Genomic DNA, 24,371 nt, shown 5'->3' with positions numbered 1-24,371 from the left:
TTCCTCAAGGTCAGTCCCCTCCCCCTACAGTTAGAACACACATAGGAAACACAGTTGATCTCCCCCTAGTGTTAACCCCTTCCCTGCCAGTGACATTTTTACAGTAATCAGTGCATTCTTATAGCACTGATCGCTGTATAAATGCAAATGGTCCCAAAAATGTGTCAACAGTGTCCGATGTGTCTGCCATAATGTCACAGTCCCGATAAAAATCGCAGATCGCCACCATTACTAGTAAAAAAAAAAATAATAATAATAAAAATGCTATAAATCTAGCCCCTATTTTGTAGACATTATAACTTTTGCGCAAACCAATCAATATACGCTTATTGCATTTTTTTTACCAAAAATATGTAGAAGAATACATATTGGCCTAAACTGAGAAAAAATTAGCTTTTTTTTAAAGAAATGGGGATATTTATTATAGCAAAAAGTACAAAATATTGTGTTTTGTTTCAAAATGGTCGCTATTTTTTTGTTTATAGCGCAAAAAATAAAAACCGCAGAGATGATCAAATACCACCAAAAGAAAGCTCTATTTGTATGATAAAAAGGACGTCAATTTTGTTTGGGTGCAACGTTGCACGACCGTACAATTGTCAGTTAAAGCGATGCAGTGCCGAATTGCAAAAAATGGCCCGGTCATTCAGCAGCCAAATCTTCTGGGGCTGAAGTGGTTAAATAATAATATATTGTTTTTTTTAGTACAAACAATCTTGGTAAATTGTCTTGAAAAATGATTTTTTTTTCTAAGCGATCTATAGACTAAACATTCAAGAAAATTAAAAATATATATATTTTTTTCCCCTAGTTTGGACTTTTAAAACAAGTGTTCCGGTTAATAAAAAGTACGCGCTTTGTTTTATAATTTTTCCTGTGTACAAGGATAATAATAATTAAAAAAAACGAATATTCTTTAATCTCTAAGATTAAAGGTTAAGTGGATCTTTTAATCCGCACTGTCAATATAGATGGATTAATCTGTTAAAGGGGCTAAAATGAAGGCTGAACAATGTAAATGTACTCATCTATGGCCAGATTAAGCCTCCTCTGTCAACGGGTAGTTAAAGTGACACTAATAAAAATATTATTTCAGTATATGCTCACAGCCGCCTTCAAATCTCCATATTCTTTTTTTTTGATGCTGTGATCTGACTTCCTGTTAGAGGGTGGCTACGTTCATGGGGGGGATTTACTAAAACCGGTGCTCACAGAATCTGGTGCAGCTGTGCATAGTAACCAATCCGCTTCCAGGTTTTACTGTCAAAGCTTAAAGTGGTATGAAACCGCAGCTTGCAAAGAGAAATCCCCAGCAAAGACAATGTTGTGTAGTGTGTTGTAGTGTGCATTGCATACTAGCACATTATGAAATACTTACCTAGAACAAATCCCTCCAGCGGCGCCCGCTAGACATGTGGGGTTTGTTTCGTTCCGAATTAATATTCAGACAAATTGTTCGTTATTTGGAGATTCGGATATATCCGAATACCCGAATTACAATATAAACAAATGTTACTGAATGCTCCGAATAACGAAAACTAAATTTGTCCGAATTTTGGAAATTCGGGCTGAAATTTGAATCTAATTTTACATCAAACTCCAGTCAAATTGTAACTCGTTTGCCATGTAGTTGCCCACCCCATTAATTTGTTCAGATCTTCTTGCAAGGTTTCCACATCCTGAGGAGAAGTTATTGCCTTGCTTAGCTTAGTATCGTCTGCAAATACAGAGATTGAACTGTTTATCCCATCCTCCAGGTCGTTTATAAACAAATTAAATAGGATTGGTCCCAGCGCAGAACCCTGGGGGACCCCACTACCCACCCCTGACCATTCCGAGTACTCCCCATTTATCACCACCCTCTGAACACGCCCTTGTAGCCAGTTTTCAATCCATGTACTCACCCTATGGTCCATGCCAATGGACCTTACTTTGTACAGTAAAGGTTTATGGGGAACTGTGTCAAATGCTTTTGCAAAGTCCAGATACACCACGTCTACGGGCCTTCCTTTATCTAGATGGCAAGTCACCTCCTCATAGAAGGTTAATAGATTGGTTTGGCAAGAACGATTCTTCATGAATCCATGCTGATTACTGCTAATGATATCATTCTCATTACTAAAGTCTTGTATATAGTCCCTTATCATCCCCTCCAAGAGTTTACATACTATTGATGTTAGGCTAACTGGTCTGTAATTCTCGGGGATGTATTTTAGGCCCTTTTTTAAATATTGGTGCTACATTGGCTGTTCTCCAATCAGCTGGTACCATTCCAGTCAGTACACTGTCAGTAAAAATTAGGAACAATGGTCTGGCAATTACTTGACTGAGTTCCCTAAGTACCTTCGGGTGCAAGCCATCTGGTCCCGGTGATTTATTAATCGAAAGTGAATGGGGGAAAAAAAAATATCTAAAGTTTTCGATTCGACCAATTCAAAATTTATCAATTCAAATGCTTTGAATCAAAAAAATTGGTACATTCGAAAAAGACATAAAAGAAGTCTCACTACGAATCCCGAATTGAACGAATCAACTGAATTTAACTAAACTAAATAACTAAGTTAATGAATCATGCACATGTCTAGCCCCCGCACACCAGGACAGGGCTTCTATCTTCCTCGGTCTTTCTTCAGGGTTCGCAGGCTCCGGCTGTATGCACGGAGCTCTGAAGGTCCGGCATGGACACGGCACCGTGACATCACCGGCTGCATCCGGTGGGAATATCTCCTGAACACCACAAGTTTAGGAGATATTCAATGTGTCTACAGGTAAGCCTTATTATAAGCTTTCCTTAGGTACAAATCCAAAAATGACTTCACTACCACTTTAATTGAACAAGCTAAAGTTTTAAGCTGATTGGCTACCTTACACAGCTTGACCAAAGTCGGTGTGCACCAGGTTTATCAAATCTCCCCCACTGTATGTAGGAATGTAGCCAGCTCCTGAGCTGGACTATGGGATTAGTAGTGTGCATAGAGCAGTGCGCACCTGACCGCAAATAATCTACACTCATCACCAACAAACAGAACTAAGAGGGAAAAGGAGAAGTTTGGGAGCTCATGGAGATTGTCACAGGGAGCAGGAAAAAGCTTAGTAAAAAATGATTTAATGAAAAATAGATTACGGGGCCATTCCACAGTGGATTTGCATGGATTTTTTTGGAGAATAAGGATATTGTTTAGTGTCACTTTCATCATTTTATAAAATAAGAAATATAATGCAGTGCTTGGTACTGTGCTACCTAATGATTGTGCTTTACTGCTTTTTTTATTTTTTGTGCTATAAACGAAAAAAGACCGACAATTTTGAAAAAAAAAACTATATTATTTTACTTTCTGCTATAAAAAACATCCAATAACATTTTTCAAAAAAATCTAATTTCTTCATAAATTTAGGCCAATATGTATTCTGTTACTTGTTTTTGGTAAATAAAATCCCAACAGGCATATATTAATTGGTTTTACGCAAACGTTATAGCATCTACAAACTGTGGGATATATTTATGGATTTTTCTTTTTTTATACTAGTAATGGTGATCAGTGACTTATAGAGGGACTGCGATATTGTGGCGGACAATCAGACACTAACTGTCACTTTGTGGAAAGTGCCACTAGTACAGTAATCAATGCTAAAAGTATGCACTATCACTGTACTGATAACACTGGCTAGGAAGGAGTTAAACATCAAGGTCAATCAAAGGGTTAAATGTGTGCCTAGACCAGTGATGGTGAACTTTGGCACCCCAGATGTTTTGGAACTACATTTCCCATGATGCTCATGCACTCTGCAGTGTAGTTGAGCATCATGGGAAATGTAGTTCCAAAACATCTGGAGTGCCAAGGTTCGCTATCACTGGCCTAGACAGTGTTCGTGTTTTCTATGTGTGCTGCTTTTACTAGGGGAAGAGATAGATTTGAGTCCCTGCTTTGCAGGAACACAGAATCCATCCCTTCTTTCCTGTCAGAACGGAACTCTGCCTTATTTACATAGGCAGAGCTCTGTTCTGAGTCTCTGCAAGATGATCAGCAGGTGCCGGCCGATATTGAGTGCCCGCCACCCGCAGATCGGCTTCTAATGTGAATAATCACAGCAGAAGAGGTGCGCCCCTTGCAGGTGGAAGTGCGGCATCACATACATACACATGATCCTGCGCACAGGTGCCGCCCTGTAGCAGTAAAACTGCAATTGGGTGGTCAGTAAATGGTTAAAGTGGAACTTTACCCATAACAACTTGATAAAGAATATCATTCTTTAGCATTAACACTAATAATTATGATACCAAAATTAGTATGTTCTGTAAGATGCCTACAGCAGAGCCCCCGAGCAGCAGTTAATCTTTAGGCTGTCAGCAAATCGGCTTCTACATTTTCGTCACAGTGCCAAAAAATGGAGAGTAACTGAGCATGTGCAGAGCAGGGTCAAACAGTGTATTACTGGATTTTAACCACTTGCCACCCACCATATAACAATATGACGGCAAAGTGGTTGCGATATCCTGACCGGACATCATATGACGTCGCCAGGATATCAAACCGCTGCGCACCCCCGGGAGCGCGCATCGCGGCGATCGTTGTTGCGATGTGTCAGTCTGACACACCGTAACTCCGATCTAGATAAAGAGTCTCTGACAGAGACTCTTTACCACGTGTTCAGCCGTGTCCAATCACGGCTGATCACGATGTAAACAGGAAGAGCCATTGATCAGCTTTTCCTTACTCACGTCTGTCAGACGCGAGTAGAGGAGAGCCGATCGGCTGCTCCTCTGACAGGGGGGGTCTGTACTAATTGTTTATCAGTGCAACCTCCCTAAGGATGCCCACACTGGACCACCAGGAATGCCACCAGGACCACCAGGGATGCCACCACTAGTCACTACCAGGTATGCCACCCTAGACCACCAGGGATACCAATCAGTGCCCACAATGGATGCCAATCAGTGCTCACAATGGGCATCACTGATTGGCAGGCATTATTGTTTGGCACTGATTGGCATCCATCAGTACCATACATTACAGTACATCAGTGCCACCTATCAGTGCCCATCCATGCCCATCTGTGCTACCTATCAGTGCCCATCAGTGCCACCTATGTGTACCCATCAGTGCTGCATATCAGTGCCACCTATCAGTGCCCATCAGTGCCTCATCAGTGCCGCATATTAGTGCCCATCATCAGTGCCAACTCATCAGTGCCACCCCATTGGTGTCACCTCATTGGTGCCCATCAGTGCCACCTTATCAGTGCCCGTCAGTGCAGCCCCATCAGTGCCCATCAGTGAAGGAGAAAACTTACTTATTTACCAAGTTTTGTAACAGAAACAAAAAAAAAAACATTTTTTTTCAAAATTTTAGGTCTTTTTTTTATTTGTTTAGCAGAAAATAAAAATCCCAAATGTGATCAAATACCACCAAAAGAAAGCTCTATTTGTGGGAACCAAATGATACAAATTTAGTTTGGGTACAGTGTAGCATGACCGCGCAATTGTCATTCAAAGTACGACAGCACTGAAAGCTGAAAATTGGTCTGGGCAGGAAGGTGTATAAGCGCCCGGTATTGAAGTGGTTAAACAGTATAGAGACTTATTTTTAATGTTGATCATAGCTAGACCTGCAAAACGGGCCAGTATGAAGTGATCTAGCAGGACTTAATTTTTTGACTAAAGTTCCACTTTAAGAAAGAGAGAGTAATTGTACAGAGCTACTACCGGTAAGCCTCGGTTCACACCAGAGGCGGCACGACTTGCAGGTCGCCTCACCGAGGCGACCTGCACACGACTGCCCGGGCGACTTGCAAAACGACTTCTGTATAGAAGTCTATGCAAGTCGCCCCCAAAGTCGTACAGGAACCTTTTTCTAAGTCGGAGCGACTTGCGTCGCTCCCCTTAGAACGGTTCCATAGCACAGAACGGGAGGCGACTTGTCAGGCGACTAGGTCGCCTGACAAGTCGTCCCTGTGTGAACCGAGCGTAAGAGCTCCTTCCCATATTCTTCAGAGTTTCTTTATGCACACAGCAATGTATCTTTGCTCCAGTGGAATGAAAGAGCAGCAAAAAACCTCTCCTAAAGCTGCATTTTGCAAAAGCATTTAGGCACATCAAGCGTCGGGTGTTCATTTATTCCATTGGCCAGAATATTAATTTAATATTAATTTAAAAGCATCTTATAGCCACGTTTTTAATGCCCTGTTTGCACGAGGCCTTCAATTTATACCAGAATTGCAACCTTTATGGAAATTATTATTTAAACAAATAGATTAGAGCTTGTACAGTTGCCTCGTATTAATATGAAGCATAAGTACATTTACTTACAGCAAACTTTGGTGCTGGGATGAGGGCTATTGCATCAGGCGTTAATCCTTGAATCTGATCTCTAACTAAAGAAGACAGCACGATGTCTGGAAGACCAGCTAAAATCACCAAAATACATAGTTAAAGTGGACAGTAATAGCAGAATAAGGTACCTTTCATTATTAAAGTTTATGTAAGCCCTAACAAAAAAACATATTTATTTGCTCTCTTTTGGTCTGTTAAAAATAGCACTGAAATTGGTTTTAGGAAACCATTAACCCTTTCACTGCTAGAGACACTGCCTACCCACCTGTCACACTGGCCCCCCACCTGTCACACTGCCTCCCCACCTGTGACACTGGCCCCCCCACCTGTGACACTGACCCCCCACCTGTCACACTGATCCCCCACCTGTCACACTGCCTCCCCACCTGTCACACTGCCTCCCCACCTGTCACACTTCCTCCCCACCTGTCACACTTCCTCCCCACCTGTCACACTGGCCCCCCACCTGTCACACTGGCCCCCCACCTGTCACACTTTCTCCCCACCTGTGACACTGGCCCCCCACCTGTCACACTGCCTCCCACCTGTCACACTGCCTCCCCACCTGTCACACTGCCTCCCCACCTGTCACACTGCCTCCCCACCTGTCACACTTCCTCCCCACCTGTGACACTGGCCCCCACCTGTCACACTTTCTCCCCACCTGTGACACTGGCCCCCCACCTGTCACACTGCCTCCCACCTGTCACACTGCCTCCCCACCTGTCACACTGCCTCCCCACCTGTCACACTGTGACACCTATTTACCCCCTCCTGTCACACTAACCCCGTCATACTGGCCCCTTTTGTTACACAGCCCTCCTCCTTTCACAGTGCTCCCTCATTACACTGCTCTCCTCCTGTCATAGTTCCTGGGTATCCATTTCCTGTCACACTGCCCCCTCTTGTCACCATATCCCCCTGTCACACTGCCCCCCTGTCATACTGTCCCCCTGTTAGTCTGCCCCCCCATCATACTGCCCTTCGTCATACTGCCCCCTCCTGTCACACTGCCCCGATCATACTGCCCCTTCTTGTCACACTGTCCCCTTCTTGTCACAGTGCTCCCTCTTATCACACTCCCCCTCCGGTCACACTTTCCAGATACCCTTCTTTGGTCACACTGCCCTCCTCCTGTCAAAATACCCTGTCATACTTCCCCCGTCACACTGCCCCCCATCCTTTCACAATACCCCCCATCATACTACGGGTCAGGGGCTCTTCATGGTGTCTTGCACTGCAGCCCTGAAGGTTATAGTTACACCTCTGAGTTGTGCAAATGCTTTAGAAAGTCACACAGCTATTTTTTTTTTATAGGAAGGCCCTTGAATAAAAACAGCTAAAGGGCACTCATGCTAATAAAAATGATTCACCTGCAAGTGTTCCAATCTCTGTGAAGATCTCAGGGCCCCATCGGCTCACCACACCGAATGCTGAGCTGGATGTTATTAGATCTGCTAAGGTTTCTAGCTGAGCTTCAAAGCACTTTAGTTTCAGGGTTCCCACGAATACAGCTGCCTGGCTGCAAGAAACAAACATGGATATGATGTGTTACAATGTAATATGGAACATTTAATCAAACAAGACCTACTATGACATACATCAAGCAAACTGACCTGAACTCCTGAATATTCATTTGTTTGAGTTCCTGTACTCCGAGACCACACAGCAGATGTCCAAGAGCTGTTATTTCCATCAGATCTAGGTCTGATGCCCCTTTCTTGTGCTCTCTGAGGATGTTGAACACTAAAGTCTTCATCTGTAGATAAAAGCTCAAATTATGAGGATGTTCACTGTCAGATGCAGAGAAGTCTGATAATTGGAGGAGAGTAACAAACAAAAGCACAAGATCCTTCATCATAAATCTATCACAAAAAAACATTTTCTTTTTTAAACATCATAAAACAGTTTTTTTAATGTCAGACCTGTTTAGGGGCCCAGCTGTTCATTCTGCCCAGAAAAGACACAACTGTCCAATCCGATGTATCAATCTCATTTAAATCTTTTTCAGCCATGTGAGTGATGAGTTGCCCCATCTGCAGAATGTGCACCAGACTCATACTCTTCACTGGTCCAAACAACTGCAATGCAAACACCAATCAATGGAGCAATTTTAAAACATGAGCCATCCATTCCTCCAAATAAAGGAAAAGTGCAACAACGCTATGGGGGAGATTTACTAAAACTGGTGAACACAGAATATGGTGCAGCTGTGCATAGTAACCAATCAGCTTTTCACTTCAGCTTGTTCTATTAAGCTTTGACAATAAGGGGGCACGTGCCCCTGGAAGACGTCATCTGTGGCGAAACGGCGTAGGGAGGAGCGGCGCGCTGACATCACCACGAACCACGCTTGTCTCGGAAGCAATGGGCAGTAATTGAGAGGCGGCTGGCTCAAGTACTATTTGAATTATGCTTTTATACCTACGGCAAGTTTGTAAGTGCAATATTGTTGCTTTTTAAGATAATAAATGTTTTTAAAGAATTACACTATGGAAGCTTTTCTATCCTTACATGGGGAATGAATGTACATCATTTACACTGTGGATACCTTGAGTGGAACATCTACACTGTGGATACCTTGAGTGGAGTATTTGGAAACATCTTGCTGTCTTGAGTGGAGTATTTGGAAACATCCTGCTATCTAAGCACAGACACCCGGGGCTGGGGAATAAGCCACAGGCATATACGATCTCCTTAAACAAGGGATCAAACAAGCTGGTAAGCGGCAGTATTTTCATTGGTGGAGGATCTTTCCTGTTGTACCCTGTCACATCTTCTTGGGTGTCGTGTTTAATGTCACTACGGAGGGCAGAGGAATCATCATTTATCTAGTGGAATACTTGTTCGGCGATCCATTAGGAATAAATTGGACACTTACAGAGCTCTTTTAGTTTTTTATTGTTTTTGAGTATGCACGTTATATCAGTACTGTGTTGTCATATTAATATATCATTGGGTCATATGGAATATTTATTTCCCTCATTTTTTCTGATGCACAGTTAATATTCATATTTTTTGACTGATCATTTATTTAGCGCAGCTTTTTTATCTTTTATTCTTTGATTGGTAAGTATACACAAATGCACCAGATTCTGTGTACACCAGTGTTAGTAAATATCCCCCTGTGTTTCTTTGATTTAGGTCTAATCTACAGATGAAGTGCTAAATAAGCTTTTGAACATTTTTGTTTCTATTTATATTCCCTTGTTCAAATTTTGCCCAACATGATATTAGATCAAGGCTTGTAGATAATTCAAAGCGGTTTCATATTTTACCTGCTTCACTTTTCCCAAAGCAGCCTTTGCCTGGTCAACTGAAAGATCATCATCTTCAGTGATTATATTTAGACAGCCTTCAAAATCGGACAGCGACATGCCACTAATTTGAACTGCATTCCATGCTGAGGGAAATGTTACTCTCATGTCCGAACAACTAGGAATTGGCTCTGCAGAAATAAAAGCAACATCATATTAACGCATTAACCATTATGCTTCACAGGAAAATTAAACCCATGTCCCCTCCTAACACCACACATCACCAACCCACCTCAGTTTATGAGCAACATCCACGTGCAACAAATGGAAGTCAGCTACATAAAAATGCAATATATCCTTAAAAAAGTCTTTGAAAATAATGGCTTTAAACTCAACTGCCAAAGCCTATATACGGCAGTAAAGTGGGCTTTAACACGCAGCCACCAAACATATTCATCCATGGTGGCGTGAGGTTTGAGGTTGTGTGCTGAGCATGCTTACTGCGCACTTCCAACACAATGACTGAACTGTCACTGACAGCTCTTGAAGACGGCTTCTGATCGGGAGCCCATCATGAGACCGATGTGAGTGCTAATTGCAGTGGTCACATGACCGGTCACCTCCTGGGAATTAAAGCCCATTGAAAAGGAAGCCAGGAGGTGTTGTTAAATATTATTCAGGATTTTTATACAGTGCTCAGCATAAATGAGTACACCCCTTTTGAAAAGTAAGATTTTAATCAATATCTCAAATAACACAAGAACAATTTTAAAAATTTTGACAAAATTGAATTTTATAGAACATTTGTTTAGCTCATTACATGAAAGTAAGGTTAATAATATAACTTAGATTACAAAATCTTCAGTTTTACTCAAATTAGTTGATGCAAAAATAAATACACCCCACAACAAAAACTACTACATCTACAGTAGTATTTTGTATGACCTCCATGATTTGTAAGGACAGCACCAAGCCTTCTAGGCATGGAATGAACAAGTTGGCGACATATTGCAACATCTATCTTTTTTCCATTTTTCAAGAATGACCACTTTTAGAGCCTGGATGCTGGATGGAGAGTGATGCTCAACTTGTCTCTTCAGAATTCCCCATAGGTGTTCCCTAATTGGTTTCAGATCAGGAGACATACTTGGCCACTGAATCACTTTCACCCTGTTCTTCTTTAGAAACGCAACAGTGGCCTTAGATATGTGTTTTAGACCATCACCACAGAGTGATGGTAGCATCTTCTCTTTCAATTTAGAGCAGAACATCTATAAATTCATGATACCAGCAATGAAATGCAGCTCCCCGACACCAGCAGCACTCATGCAGCCCCACATAAGGACACTGCCACCACCATGTTTCACTGTAGGCACCATGCATTTTTCTTTGTACTCCTCACCTTTGCGATGATATACAGTTTTGAAGCCCTCAGTTCCAAAAACATTTATTTTGGTCTCTCATCACTCCAGAGTACAGAGTCCCAGTAGACGTCTTCTTTTTCAGCATGGGCCCAGGCAAATTCTTGGCTGGCTTTTTTTGCATGGGCTTTAGGAGAAGCTTCCTTTGTGGACGACACCCATGCATGCCATTCCTCTGCAGTGTACACCGTATTGTGTCATGGGAAACAATCACCCCAGTTTGGCTTTCTACTTCTTTAGCTAACTGCAGTGAACTTGCATGGTGATTTTCTTCAACCCTTCTCATCAGAAGACGCTCCTGTCAAGGTGTTAACTTCCATGGACGGCCTAGACATCTCTGTGAGATGGTTGCAGTTCCATCTTAGTTAAATTTTTGTATCACTTTTGCTACAGTATTCTTACGGATAAGTAAAGCTTTTCTGATCTTCTTGTAGCCTTCACCTTTCTTGTATAAGGACATTATTTTCTTTCACAGGCCTTGTGACATTTCTCTTCCATGTGGTGCCATTGCTGACAACATGAAATGGGAAGAGGTTTTCTTTATTAAAGCGGGGTTCCACCCAAATTTTGAACATTATCTCTATGCATTCTCTTCCTTGCCTAGATGCTGACATGCTGTGTAAAAAAAATTAAATCGCCGTAATTACCTTTTTTTTCTAATCTTCTTAGCACTTCCTGGTTTTCCTCCCATGGGAGTAGGCGTGTTTCTAGCCTCTCCCAGACCTCCCACAGTCCCCTGGGAGCTAGTCTCAGGCTTCCCAGCATGCATTGTGCAACAGCGTCATCACAACATCTCGGTGAATGCTGGGAGCACAGCATTCACCGCATCCAGGAAATACATGCTTGTGGGCTTCAAATGCCCACAATGAAGATGGAAACCGCCTTCAGTGAATTTTATAAGTTATTCTTTACAACGAAATCGGACACAGGCAGACTTATTACACAGAACATGTGAGTAGATAATCATGAGAAGAAAAGTTTGTAAATGAACTCCAAAAAAAAAAAACGATAGATAGGTGGACCCCCGCTTTAAGTAACGCCCTTTTATAATCAACTGTCTGCTGGACACCTGTTTAATGAATAATTAAACTCACCTGTAGTTGAATTCTTGTTAATTAGGATTTTGTTGTCTAAAATTTAGCTTTGCGCCCAAGACTTTCGTTGGGTGTATTCATTTTTGCAACATGGTCTTGAATTAATTTGTTAGGAAAAATACTTTTTTGTGTGTGCAAATTAACAATACTTGGTTGCAATCAATGGCCCGCATTTGTGGGAGTATTTTGTAGTATAGTATCCCAAAGATAATGTTGATTCTAAAAGGAAAGTAAAGGTTTTCTGACAAATCTGTGCGGGTGTTCTCATTTATGCTTTGCACAGTACTGCCAAAAGTTTGTGTAACATTTTACAACATGAGGGCAGACAGTACAGTTACAGTACAATTCAAAACAGGAGGAATCAGAGGGCCCTGCTCTTTTAGAGCTTACAATCTAAAAGGGAGGGTCAAGTAATACAAAAGGTAATAATTGTTGGGGATGAGCTGATGGAGAAAACAAAAGTGCAGTTGTTAGGTGGGGACAGGATAGGCTTCTCTGTATAGAGATTAGGGTAGGAAGTTTCATAGGATGGGAGAGGCACGGAAAAAGTTTTGGAGGCGAGCATGGGATGAGGTGACAAGGGAGCTAGAGAGCAGGAGGTCTTGGGAGGAACAAAGAAAATGATTAGGTTGGTATTTTGAGACTAGGTCAGTGATGTAGCTGGGGGCCAAGTTGTGGATGGCTTTGTAAGATGTTGTTAGTATTTTGAATTTAATTTGTTGGATTGATAGGGAATTGACATTCAAAGTTTTTACAAAAACAAAGCACTTATCAGGAAAGTGAAAGTTGAGGTGACTCCTCAGCCACTAGTTCGGCATTGTGTTCAAACAGATATCTTGCTTTCATTTAGATTTTTTAAGCAAACTTTTGATAAGTGGTACAAGATAAAATTTCACAGCTACGTGGGGCCAGAAGTTGTGACTATCAAACCCCTAATACTGGCTAATCTTCTATCAACAATTACACTTTGATATCCTGCCTATGAAAATCACAGACAAGGCAAAGACAAAAGACAGCCCTGAGGATGCTCATGCTCTCCTCTCAACAGATTCAACTAACAGTTAAGAGTGAAGACACATTTAGAATGTACAAAGAGTGCAGAAGCAGCCTGTGTTGCCAACATCTGCAGCATTCTCCTATAAAAGAGGTTGCCAAACTTTCTAAGCAAAGGGCCAGTTTATGGTCCTTCAGACTTTTGGGGGACTGGACAGTGGCCAGTGGGTGTAGAAAATGTCCTGGCATTACTGGGAGCAAACAATGCCCCATTTTTTTATGGGGTGAGTAGTACCCCAGGGTTGGTGTCAATGAAAGAAATTGTGCCTCATCAATGATGTCAGTGGGAGGAATAGTGCCTCATCATTGGTGTAATTGGGAGGAATAGTGCCCCATAATTGGTGTAATTGGGAGGAATAGTGGCTTATCGTTGGTGTCAGTGGGGAGAAAAGTGCCTTATCATCTGTGTCAGTGGGAGGAATAGTGCCTCGTCATTGGTGTCAGTGGGGGGGAATAGTGCCCCATCATGGGTGTCCTTGGAAGGAATAGTGCCTTATCGTTAGTGTCAGTGGAAGGAAAAGTGCCTTATTGTTGGTGTTAGTGGCAGGAATAGTGCCCCATCATTGGGTGTCAGTGGGAGGAACAGTGCCCCAAAATTGGTGTCAGTGGGAGGCATAGTGCCCCATCATTGGTGTCAGTGGGAGGAATTTGCCCCATTGTTGGTGTCAGTGGATGGAATAATGCCCCAAGGGCTGAATTAAGGCAAGCAAAGGGTCTGGCCACCAGGTCGCAATTTAGACACCACTGTCCTATAACATACTTTGATGTACATGGATATATGCCTTGTCCAGTCCACTACACCCAGTAGATCATATTGGCTTATTTCCATGGCCCCTTACACCACTGTTCTTCTGCCTTATGGGATACCACTAAACTGCACGCCACCTGCATTACAGCCTATGTTTACCATCAAATTAAATGAAAGCTACAGACATGGGGATCTTTGCATTTCTGTTCAGCATCAGACCTGGACCAAGATAAAGCACCTAAAGATATGCATGTTTTGTCTCAGATGGTAAAGATTCTACATAAGAAAAATAAAATTATAGTAAAACTAAAGCTTAGTAGAAGAGCTCATACTTTTGTGTCTTACCTCTGTTGGTGCGAAAACCATTCTTAGTCAAGGCGGATGCCAAGAGATTTTTGATCTTCCTTGCTCTGGCCTGAATGTGAGAGTTTTGTTTTGTGCAAATAATTCCGATCTCACTGTCTTCCCATACTCTCTGACTCTCCAGAAGCCATTCCAGAATATCTTGTCCAAGCAAATCCTAGACACAAGCCAATGTAAACATACTCATGCCAGCTTACATATACAAGGCATATTGCTGATTCAACAAAAGTAATACATAGGTGGGACAATGTTTTCTTATTGTACTATCTGTGATCCAGATACCTTTTGTTAACCATGAATTTACTGTACATCTAATTAACCCCAAAATGAGGGGATATTTTGATTGACATTAAACCTAGGGCTTCCTTAAAACCCAGCAAGAGAGAAAAGGGATGGGGAAAGAGGTGCCAAGCCACCAATAGTGTAGCAGGTTTTTATTAGTCGAAAGTTAAAATACGAAGCTTATGCACTGAAAGACATCGCTGGTGAAACAAGCCCAATGTAAAAGTCATCCGTTCCCAATCCAGTCCACACCAGAGCCACTGACAGGAGTAGAGTGAAGCCGGGGCAGGATTCCAAGCAAGCAAGCCATCACAAGTGACTTGATCTGTCAAGGAGCTGTCAGGAAGCTGTCAAGAAGCTGTCAACCATCCAGGGTGCTGTGACCAATCAGAACACGCTTCAGGGGCCAAACCAAATTTTGCAAAAACACATCTGAAGTCTCCCAAAAGCATGTGGGAAAATGTGTTATGGTCTGATGAAACCAAGGTTGAACTTTTTGGTCATAATTCCAAAAGATATGTTTGGTGCAAAAACAACACTGCACATCACCAAAAGAACACCATACCCACCGTGAAGCATGGTGGTGGCAGCATCATGCTTTGGGGCCATTTTTTTCAGCTGGAACAGGGGCCTTAGTGAAGGTAGAGGGAATTATGAACCGTTCCAAATACCAGTCAATATTGACACAAAACCTTCAGGCTTCTGCTAGAAAGCTGAGGACGAGGAACTTCATCTTTCAGCATGACAACGACCCTAAGCATACATCCAAATCAACAAAGGAATGGCTTCACCAGAAGAAGATTAAACTTTTGGAATGGCCCAGCCAGAGCCCAGACCTGAATCCGATTGAAAATCTGTGGGGTGATCTGAAGAGGGCTGTGCACAGGAGATGCCCTCGCAATATGACAGATTTGGAGTGTTTTTGCGAAGAAGAGTGGACAAATATTGCCAAGTCAAGACGTGCCATGCTGATAGACTCATACCCAAAAAGACTGAGTGCTGTAATAAAATCAAAAGGTGCTTCAACACAATATTAGTGTAAGGGTGTGCACACTTATGCAACCATATTATTTTTGTTTTTTATTTTTACTTCCCTCCACCTAAAAGATTTCAGTTTATTGTTCAACTGTTGTACAGTTTATAGGTCACATCAAAGGTGGAAAAAGTTCTGAAATTATTTCTCTTTGTCTAATTTTTTTACATCACAGAAACCTGACATTTTAACAGGGGTGTGTAGACTTTTTTATATCCACTGTAGACTGCAATAAAAGCACATTTAGTACAAGGGAACCATTAGAACCTCTGGTGCTTTGTGATATCAGTGTTCTTAATGTCTCACTTCCCTTGTGGTCACCAGGGCTGAAAATAAGGGAATAGTGTCCCTGTCAAAGGCAGCAATAAAAACCTGACAGACCCTGTAAACTCACTTAAGGCTGGCCATAGACAGAGAGAATTTCTTTCCTGCAACCACACACAGACCGCGTCCCATCCTGGGAGAACACAGTGATTATTGCTAGTGGCTATAACAGCCATTTGCAATAATCACATGTAAAATCTGGCAGGCTGGACCGGTGAATCAACTTGGGTTCATTTAACCTGCCCATACATGGTTCCAATCTTGGCTGGTTCCTGCTGAGTTTCGAACTGTCTATGGCCGGCTTAAGGGACCCAAAGTTTGAAAAAGTTTTATGCTGGAGTCCAGTTTTAAAGGTGTTTGTATTTTATTTATTTATAGTCTATTTCAAAGAATGGATTAACAGATAGAAGTGGACCTGTATCAGAAACAGTTTTAAAGTGCTAGATGGAAAGAACATGCTCAGGTCTGGTGGAGGGTCGAATTTCCTCATTCCATGCAGGGTTCTTTATATATTCTAAGGAAAAATCTAAGTGGTTCTTTATAGCAAGGTTATATGGTTGGAGTCCTTGGGAGGCTGGTTTCATCACACACCAGGGTCAAGTGGGCTTATAGCGTCATCCTTGGCCCCCCCTCTCTTTCTTTCTATTGGATTCACTGACTTTATAAATGTTGTGAGGATGAGTGTCTTATGCCGTGAACAAACGACCAGACTTTCGACGGACTGAATCACGTCGGACTTTTCGACGGACTCTCGACGGACTTCCGACGGACTTCCGTCGAATCGGACTTGTCTACACACAATCACATCAAAGTCCGTCAAATTTGTATGTGATGACGTATGACCAGATTAAAATATGGAAGTTGATAGCCAGTAGCCAATAGCTGCCCTAGTGTCGGTTTTCGTCCGTCGGACTAGCATACAGACGAACGGATTTTTCGACCGGACTCGAGTCCGTCGGAAAGATTTGAAACATTAAATGTAAAGTCCGTCTGATTTTCGACCGAAAAGGTCCGCTGCAGGTCCGATGAAGCCCACACGCGTTCGAATTGTCCGACGGATTTGTTCCGTAGGACCAGTTCGGTCGAAAAGTCCGGCCCTGTGTACACGGCATTACACTCATAACCCAGGTCTGACGTCCGCATTTGGTTCTGAGGATTCTGGAGATAAGTGTGTGATCCCCTTCAACCCATTTGATATATTGGGATCCGCTTGCATGACTACCTGTTAGCTCAGGAGGGACTGTCACCTTATGTGGATTTATCATCACTGGTGAAGTCTTTCTAGGACTTGTTGTCCACCAACTATCTGGACTTTTTCTCATCATTTTATTGAAAATTATATTCTGGGACTTGTTGTTCACCAACGTTTTGGAATTTATGTTTGCGTTGCACTTATATATTTTAAACATTTACTATTTTGGATTTTTTGTGAAAACTCCTTAGTGTTGCATACAAAGGGGGGGGGGGGGGTTGTTGTTATTTTTCCGCTGATTGCACCCTCTGCTTTTTATACTTTAAAGCAATATGTCTATAATTCTCCTCCCAGCCTCAGATCATGGTTGACAGTAATGCTCCAATACAGCATTGAGCCCTGTCTCACTCCACCTAAAACCATAAATAATTGCTCCACTTTAAATCAAAAGAAAAACGGATAATAAAAGAAGATCAACAGGTCTAGCTGTAGGGGCTTTCATTTTAGATCACTTATTCAGACACGATATGTGCAGATTCTTACCTTGGGTATAGAATTGAGATTTTCTGCGGTAAGATGAAAGATCAGTCTCCCAATTTGTTCTATGTGTTTGTGTGTCCACTTAGTAGGATGTCTAAACAATCAACAAACAATCAAAATGATACAATTTAATTGACTGGTATGAGAACCAACATAAAGCGGTATTAAACCCAAAACTAAAAATGAAATATATTGCAGCTTACCAATCATTAGATGTGGTGGCTGTATTTGTATTCTGTTTTAGGCCGCTTTCACGCCTGTCAGTTTTTCAGGCGGACCTGAACGGACGCTCCATACAGGTCTGTGGCACGACGGATGTCAGTGGTGACAATGTCCACTGACATCCGACCTGCTCCGATCCGCTAAAGTGTGACGGAGGAAAACCCTACTTTTCCATCTGTTTGCGAATGGGATGAAACCGGACTCTACAGTCCGTCTTCATTCGATACCCCATAGAGGAGAACAGTGTGCAAAGACAGACCTGTCATCCGCCAGCTCAGCGAGGATCGACGGAGCGATCCCCCGCTGAGCAAGGCGGAGCCCGTACACGGAGACGTCCGTGTGAAAGGGCCCTTAGGCTTTTACCCTCTGCTTTCCCCTGGTGATCTGGCCAGTAACACATCACCTGTATTATACAGACACTACCCTGGATGAATGAGCACAGGAGGCAGAATTGGACAGCAGCATTGACAGTCTGGGGGGAGGGGAGTGTTTGAAATACTAGCAGATATAAATAGAGTAACATATTGAAGCTGAACTCCAGCTAATACTTTATAATACTTTTAATTGGTTACAGCAAAAAGTTTTGTTTTTTTCCTTTTGGGATAAAAGTTTTACATAATAAAAATAAAGCTGATAATTTTTAAGAACAAGTTCACCTTTTGTAACGTTACACCCTGTTTAAGGATGTAACATATTACAAATCCACCGACCCCCGCACCACTCACCGTTGTGACAGGCGGTGGGGGATCTTCTCCCTCCACTCTCTGTCACACTCTGCAAAGAACAAAAGAGTTCTGTGAATAGAAATCTAGAATAGAAAATAGAAAAATAGAAAAAGGTCTGGCAACCTTTGCATGGCCAAACAGATTACAACCAGAGTCTGCAAGAGCCCTGCACTGCACCCACGATCTCCCGATTGTGAGTGCAATGTTTTCCAACCTCCCACTATAAAAATAAATAATAAATGCACATTTTTTTTTAACCTGCAAAAAGATGTGGATTTATACTTTTTTTTCAAAAGGTGAACTTATCCTTTAAATACATTTGTCAGTGCTAAATGGTCTATCTCATCCCTGTAACTGCAATAGAACTTTTCTGCTGAAAAACAGCAGACTTACTGGCCAGATCACCAGACGGAAATACAAGAAACAAAATTAAAAAATGCTTTAACCACTTCAGCCCCAGAAAGATTTACCCCCTTAATGACCAGGCCATTTTTTGCGATACGGCACTGCGTTGCTGTAACTGACAATTGCATGGTCGTGCGACATTGTACCCAAACAAAATTTATGTTGTTTTTTTTCGCACAAATAGGGCTTTCTTTTGGTGGTATTTGATCACCTCTGTGGTTTTTATTTTTGCACTAAAAACAAAATAAGAGCAACATTTTTTTTTACTATAATAAATATGCAAAAAAAAAAAATGTAAAAAAAAAATTTCTTCATCAGTTTAGGCCAATATGTATTCTTCTACATATTTTTGGTAAAAAAATATCGCAATAAGCGTATATTGATTGGTTTGCACAAAAGTTATAGCGTCTACAAAATAGGGAAAAGATTTATGGCATTTCTATTAATATTATTTTTTTTTACTAGTAATGGCAGTCATCAGCATTTTTTAGAGGGACTGCGGCATTGCGGCGGACAGATCGGACACTTTTGACACTTTTTTGGAACCAGTGACATTTATACAGCGATCAGTGCTATAAAAATGTACTAATTACTGTATAAATGACACTGGCAGGGAATCACTAGGGGGGCGATCAAGGGGTTAACTGTGTTCCCAAGGGAGGTGTTTCTAACTGTCAGGGGGACGGACTGACTTGGAGTACAGAGAGATCGCTGTTCCTGATCATTAGGAACAGATGATCTCTCTCTACTTCCCTGACAGAACGGGGATCTGTTTGTTAACATTGACAGATCCCCGTTCTGCCTCTCTGTGGAGCGTCCTTGAGTGGCCGGCGAATATCGCGGCCGCCGGCCACGCGCATCAGCTCCGGCGCCGTATCTATTACATGAAGCGCTGTACTGGTACGGCAATTTGCGCAATAGAGCTGACCTACTGCCGTTTATCGGCAGTGGCTGGTCGGCCAGTGGTTAATTTTATATTAGTCATGATGACACTAATAGGCATATTTATAAAAAAGGGATTGCATTGCTTACACTGATCTGCATTTTTTCCACATTTATCATTTTTCCTAGGACCAAACAACAAATTTCAAAACCATGCCCTCTGTGGTACTGTGACTGTGTGAGCTGTGATGAGCCACGTTGGTCTCCAATAGCCACCAATCACTGAATAATGATTGGTTAATCACTGATTAAATTCGTATGGAAGAGAAATGATTTGCTATATTAAAAATAAAATGTTACCTAGAGTTGGATTTCCTATTTAAGAATAGGAATCAACAATTTTATCAATGCCTGTACCATGTACCCCGAAGGTGTGTTTTCAGGGTATTTTAGACAAAGAGCATTGGCTGAGATATACCAGAACCATGTTAAGAGAAACATTGTTCTTATCTAGGAAGGCCGAAAATAAGTATTGGGACTGTTATGGCATATTACGTTGTGCATGTATTGAACTCAACTGTACTCATGCTATGGGAAAAGCCTTATTTTTGAATATGCTCATGTTGAGCGTCATGGATATTGTACCAATCGTTACATCTTTGACAATGAAAAGAGTTTAAAAAAAAAAGAATAGGAATCAAAGTATTTGGCAAATGGCTGTAGACATGGATGAATGTCAAATAGGCTTTGTAATGACATGAATGTTCTAAACTGATAAAATTGACCATTCCCAGCTTTATAAATAATTTTCCAAAAATTGGCTAATTTTGATTTGTGAGTTTGGTAAGTAACCGTACAATGGGACAGGTAAACCACGTATCACATATGCAGAATTGTATTTTGTATACCCCAGCATGTCATCTTCTACTAGGATCAGCCCCAGATGTCTACTGAATTCCTCGGACACACAGTACATCTTCAGCTCATCAAGGTGGAGGAGCAAGTGTTTCCTATGTATGCCAGAAAAGTTTTCTTCTCCAATGAACCCAAACAGAGGACCCAACAGATCCATTTCTTCTGCAGTTATCATTCCGTTCCCTGGGATTTGCTGAAATAATAGTAATATTAGAAGAAGCAGAAACTCACACAGTGACCAATACTTACGACTTAAACTTAATGTGGCAAGTTTACCTTCCCTCTGATAAATACAGCAGCATATACAGTATAAACATTAGGGTACTCATATATGAAAACTGGGCAGCTATAATTATTGATTTTATCACATGTGAGGTTTATCTTAAAGATCCTGACATTCGGCACCCAATTCACAAATTATTTTTATTCTGATCTCGGAGCAGGGAAAACAAGGGCTAAAGGGTGCGTAGCTCTTGTGATCACAAAGTTATGTGTCCATATTAGCCTCTCTAGCACTTTGGACATATCTGGTACGTCCAAAGTTTGAATAGGGAAAACAAGTTAACAGCTGAAGTAGCAGCCACAAGGTTGTTCATGTTTTTACCCGTCAGCTCCTGGCTTTACTGTAAAAGTAATCCGGGAGACTGTAGACCTGCCCAATCACATTTACATGAATCATGAATTCACAGGTGCCAGGCCCCAGGCCAGTGCTCCCCGTCAGTGGTTCCCAAGGCTCTCCCACTCCTCCTGGGACCACAAGAGATGACATCAGGATGGCGAGTGGGAGGAGCTTAGGGAACATCTGTTTTCATAAATTATTCATGGAAAAAGAATGATTAATGCACTACCTGAAAAGTAAAACAAAAAGCTGCTACAAACCATGTGACTAAAATGTGTACTTGTGTTCAATAAATTGTAGCGCGAAAAAACACATGTGTCATAAGAACAGAATGTCTCTGTAATCATAGACCAGTGTCCCAATAGTGACGTGTAGTCAGAGAAAACATGATGATCCGCAATGGATAAATAAACAGTGTAACAGTCCCTTCAGCTTCCCAAATCTCAGTTCAGATGTCATCAAACTCATGAAAAGATGGGGTACGCTTACCGGAACTGTTGGATTCTACTGCCGTAAGCATGTAATCAGTCGAGCTGTGTGCCACCCTGGGCAAGTGAGTGTGGTGGTTGAGGGCAGATGGCACCTCTATGAGGCCTGGATGTCACCTCTGGATACACGGGAAATGGATGAAAACCTGGTTCCAAGGTTGAAGATGTTTTCTCAGTTCCCGAAAGTATATGGAAAGTATATCCCTTTTCTTTTCCATATACTTTCGGGAACTGAGAAAACATCTTCAACCTTGGAACCAGGTTTTCAGCCATTTCCCGTGTATCCAGAGGTAACATCCAGGCCTCATAGAGGTGCCATCTGCCCTCAACCACCACACTCACTTGCCCAGGGTGGCACACAGCTCGATTGATTCTATGCTTACGGCAGTAGAATCCAACAGTTCCGGTAAGCGTACCCCATCTTTTCATGAGTTTGATGACATCTGAACTGAGATTTGGGAAGCTGAAGGGACTGTTACACTGTTTATTTATCCATTGCGGAGCATCATGTTTTCATAAATTATTACCTGTCATCTGCGTAATGCTATCTCATAGGAGGCTTGTTAGACCCCTTGTGATGGCAAAATAGTTAAATGATAAAAAAAAGTGGAAAACATGTAAAATCTAATAAAATAAATAAAAAATAAAAATAATTATAAGCACCTTGTCGCCCCATGTACAAACATCCGAACACAAACGCATGAGTATATAAAAAATAATTGTGCAACACTTATCCACGTATCCCTGTGCATGCCAGTGAGATAAAAAAAAAAGTTTAGGTTCTTCATTTACACTTAACTCTAAACTGATGAGCTCTGAAGGCATTTAAAACATTGCCTATTGATCATTTTGGCTACCGTCGTTTTTTGCAGGCATACAAAGTTTTTAGATCTGACACATTTAGAATCTATTTATGCAACCCACACTCATCCTGTATTTAAAAAAAACCCAAAAAGCGGCGATTATATTGTGTTTGTGTGCACGTAAAGTATATAGGTTTGATGAACAGTTGTGAAAAAAATTGTGCAGCATTTCAAAGTGTGGCTACCATGTTTTTATTCTACAGGGCCTCAGTTTTTAGAAAATATATAACGTTCTGGGGATTTAAAAAAATCATCTAGCTAAAAATGAAGATTTTAACAAAAATTACAAAATTGCTCCAGAGGGGAAGTGCCTAATTGATGTTAGATTAAGAGTTAAGAATAGGGTTAAGAGGATCGGACTACCACAAAACCATAGGCGTGCGCACAGGGTGTGCCGGATGTGCCTGGGCACACACTTATTACCCCATGTGCATTAGCATTATCCAGGAGTGGCACCAGGTGGGTGGTTGGGGTGCCAGTGGCCAGTGTAAATGCTCCCCTTATATTAAAGGCTAGGTTTAACTGTACATTACACCTATACTTAGGATGTAACGTAATATGCTTTCAATCAACTGTCTCCCACCATCAGAGCCTCCTCCCTGTGACAGCAGGTGGCGTTCATATGTATTTGAGCTTTGGGGTGCACACCCTACTGCAGTAGGCTGTGCACACCTATGCACAAAACATTAAACATGCCAACATGCCTGCCATTAGCTTTATCAGCAAGAAAAAGTTGTCCTGTGTATCTTTCTGATTTAGTATTGCTATGGCCACAGTTACACCTCTAGAGCCTGCATTAAAGGGTACGCCATTCATAAATACTAAATATGGCCCTGATAGTAGGTTAATATACATGATAAGTAAAAACTGTCAATGACTTTGGTTCTCCTTACCAAGGCATATAGTGCTCTTTGAGCCAATACAGATTTTTTGTACAGTGGGAGTTCCATGAATGCTTTTGGATATTTATGGGCATATTCCAGGAACAACTTCAGTGAGTCATTGGAAAGTCTGTCAATCAGCTTCAGCCTGGAAAAAACAATGACATAAAGTGAGATCATGTTGTCTTGATGCATAATGCAAGACTGTCCTTTCTACAAAATCATAATTATATAAATAAACACACTTTCAAAAAATTATATAAAATATTAAACATTTGAAAACATCAAGATTAATTACTCTATATTTTTGAAGTATGCCTACAGTATAGCGAGCTTGTTCTCAAATATTTTATTGTAAAGCTTTGTATTTGCCACACAATGCACTTAGGATAATAAAATATGAAATACTTAGGTAGAGGTTGATTTAATATATACCAACAGAATGACCTTTACTTTAAAACTGCAATTATTGAATAATCTACAATTTGCATGATTGGCCAGATTCTAATTCTCCAATCTGCTGGAGGGAGTTTGCATTAAATTAATACAGAAATGAGCATGTATCCCCAATCATACCAGCTGGAAGAATAAATACACAGTTTTGTAACACTGTGGCTGAACAGGCACAAGTATGAAAGATGTCCTCAGTAATAATATCTGCATGTTCTGAACTAGGGTGCCACTTCGGTTCCCTCAGGGTTCCACAAGGTGCTTTTCGGAGGACCCCAAAGCA

General features: G+C 41.5%; 1 protein-coding gene across 1 annotated transcript in view; it reads right to left on the bottom strand.

The window, feature by feature from the left end:
• The window catches only part of STRC (stereocilin), a 74,285-nt gene that overhangs the window by 1,112 nt on the left and 48,802 nt on the right, over positions 1-24,371 (bottom strand). Inside the window, exons 15-23 of the mRNA XM_073623524.1 lie at positions 23,651-23,786; positions 20,781-20,980; positions 17,642-17,732; positions 14,250-14,424; positions 9,610-9,779; positions 8,257-8,412; positions 7,948-8,090; positions 7,705-7,853; positions 6,308-6,405 (exon numbers count right to left, since the gene is read on the bottom strand). Of these exons, the coding sequence (XP_073479625.1) occupies positions 6,308-6,405; positions 7,705-7,853; positions 7,948-8,090; positions 8,257-8,412; positions 9,610-9,779; positions 14,250-14,424; positions 17,642-17,732; positions 20,781-20,980; positions 23,651-23,786 (1,318 nt within the window). The remainder of the gene's footprint in view (positions 1-6,307; positions 6,406-7,704; positions 7,854-7,947; positions 8,091-8,256; positions 8,413-9,609; positions 9,780-14,249; positions 14,425-17,641; positions 17,733-20,780; positions 20,981-23,650; positions 23,787-24,371) is intronic.

This window comes from Aquarana catesbeiana, linkage group LG03, assembly GCF_042186555.1.
Source record: "Aquarana catesbeiana isolate 2022-GZ linkage group LG03, ASM4218655v1, whole genome shotgun sequence".
NCBI lineage: Eukaryota > Metazoa > Chordata > Amphibia > Anura > Ranidae > Aquarana > Aquarana catesbeiana.
This window is presented reverse-complemented; position numbering and strand designations above follow the sequence as displayed.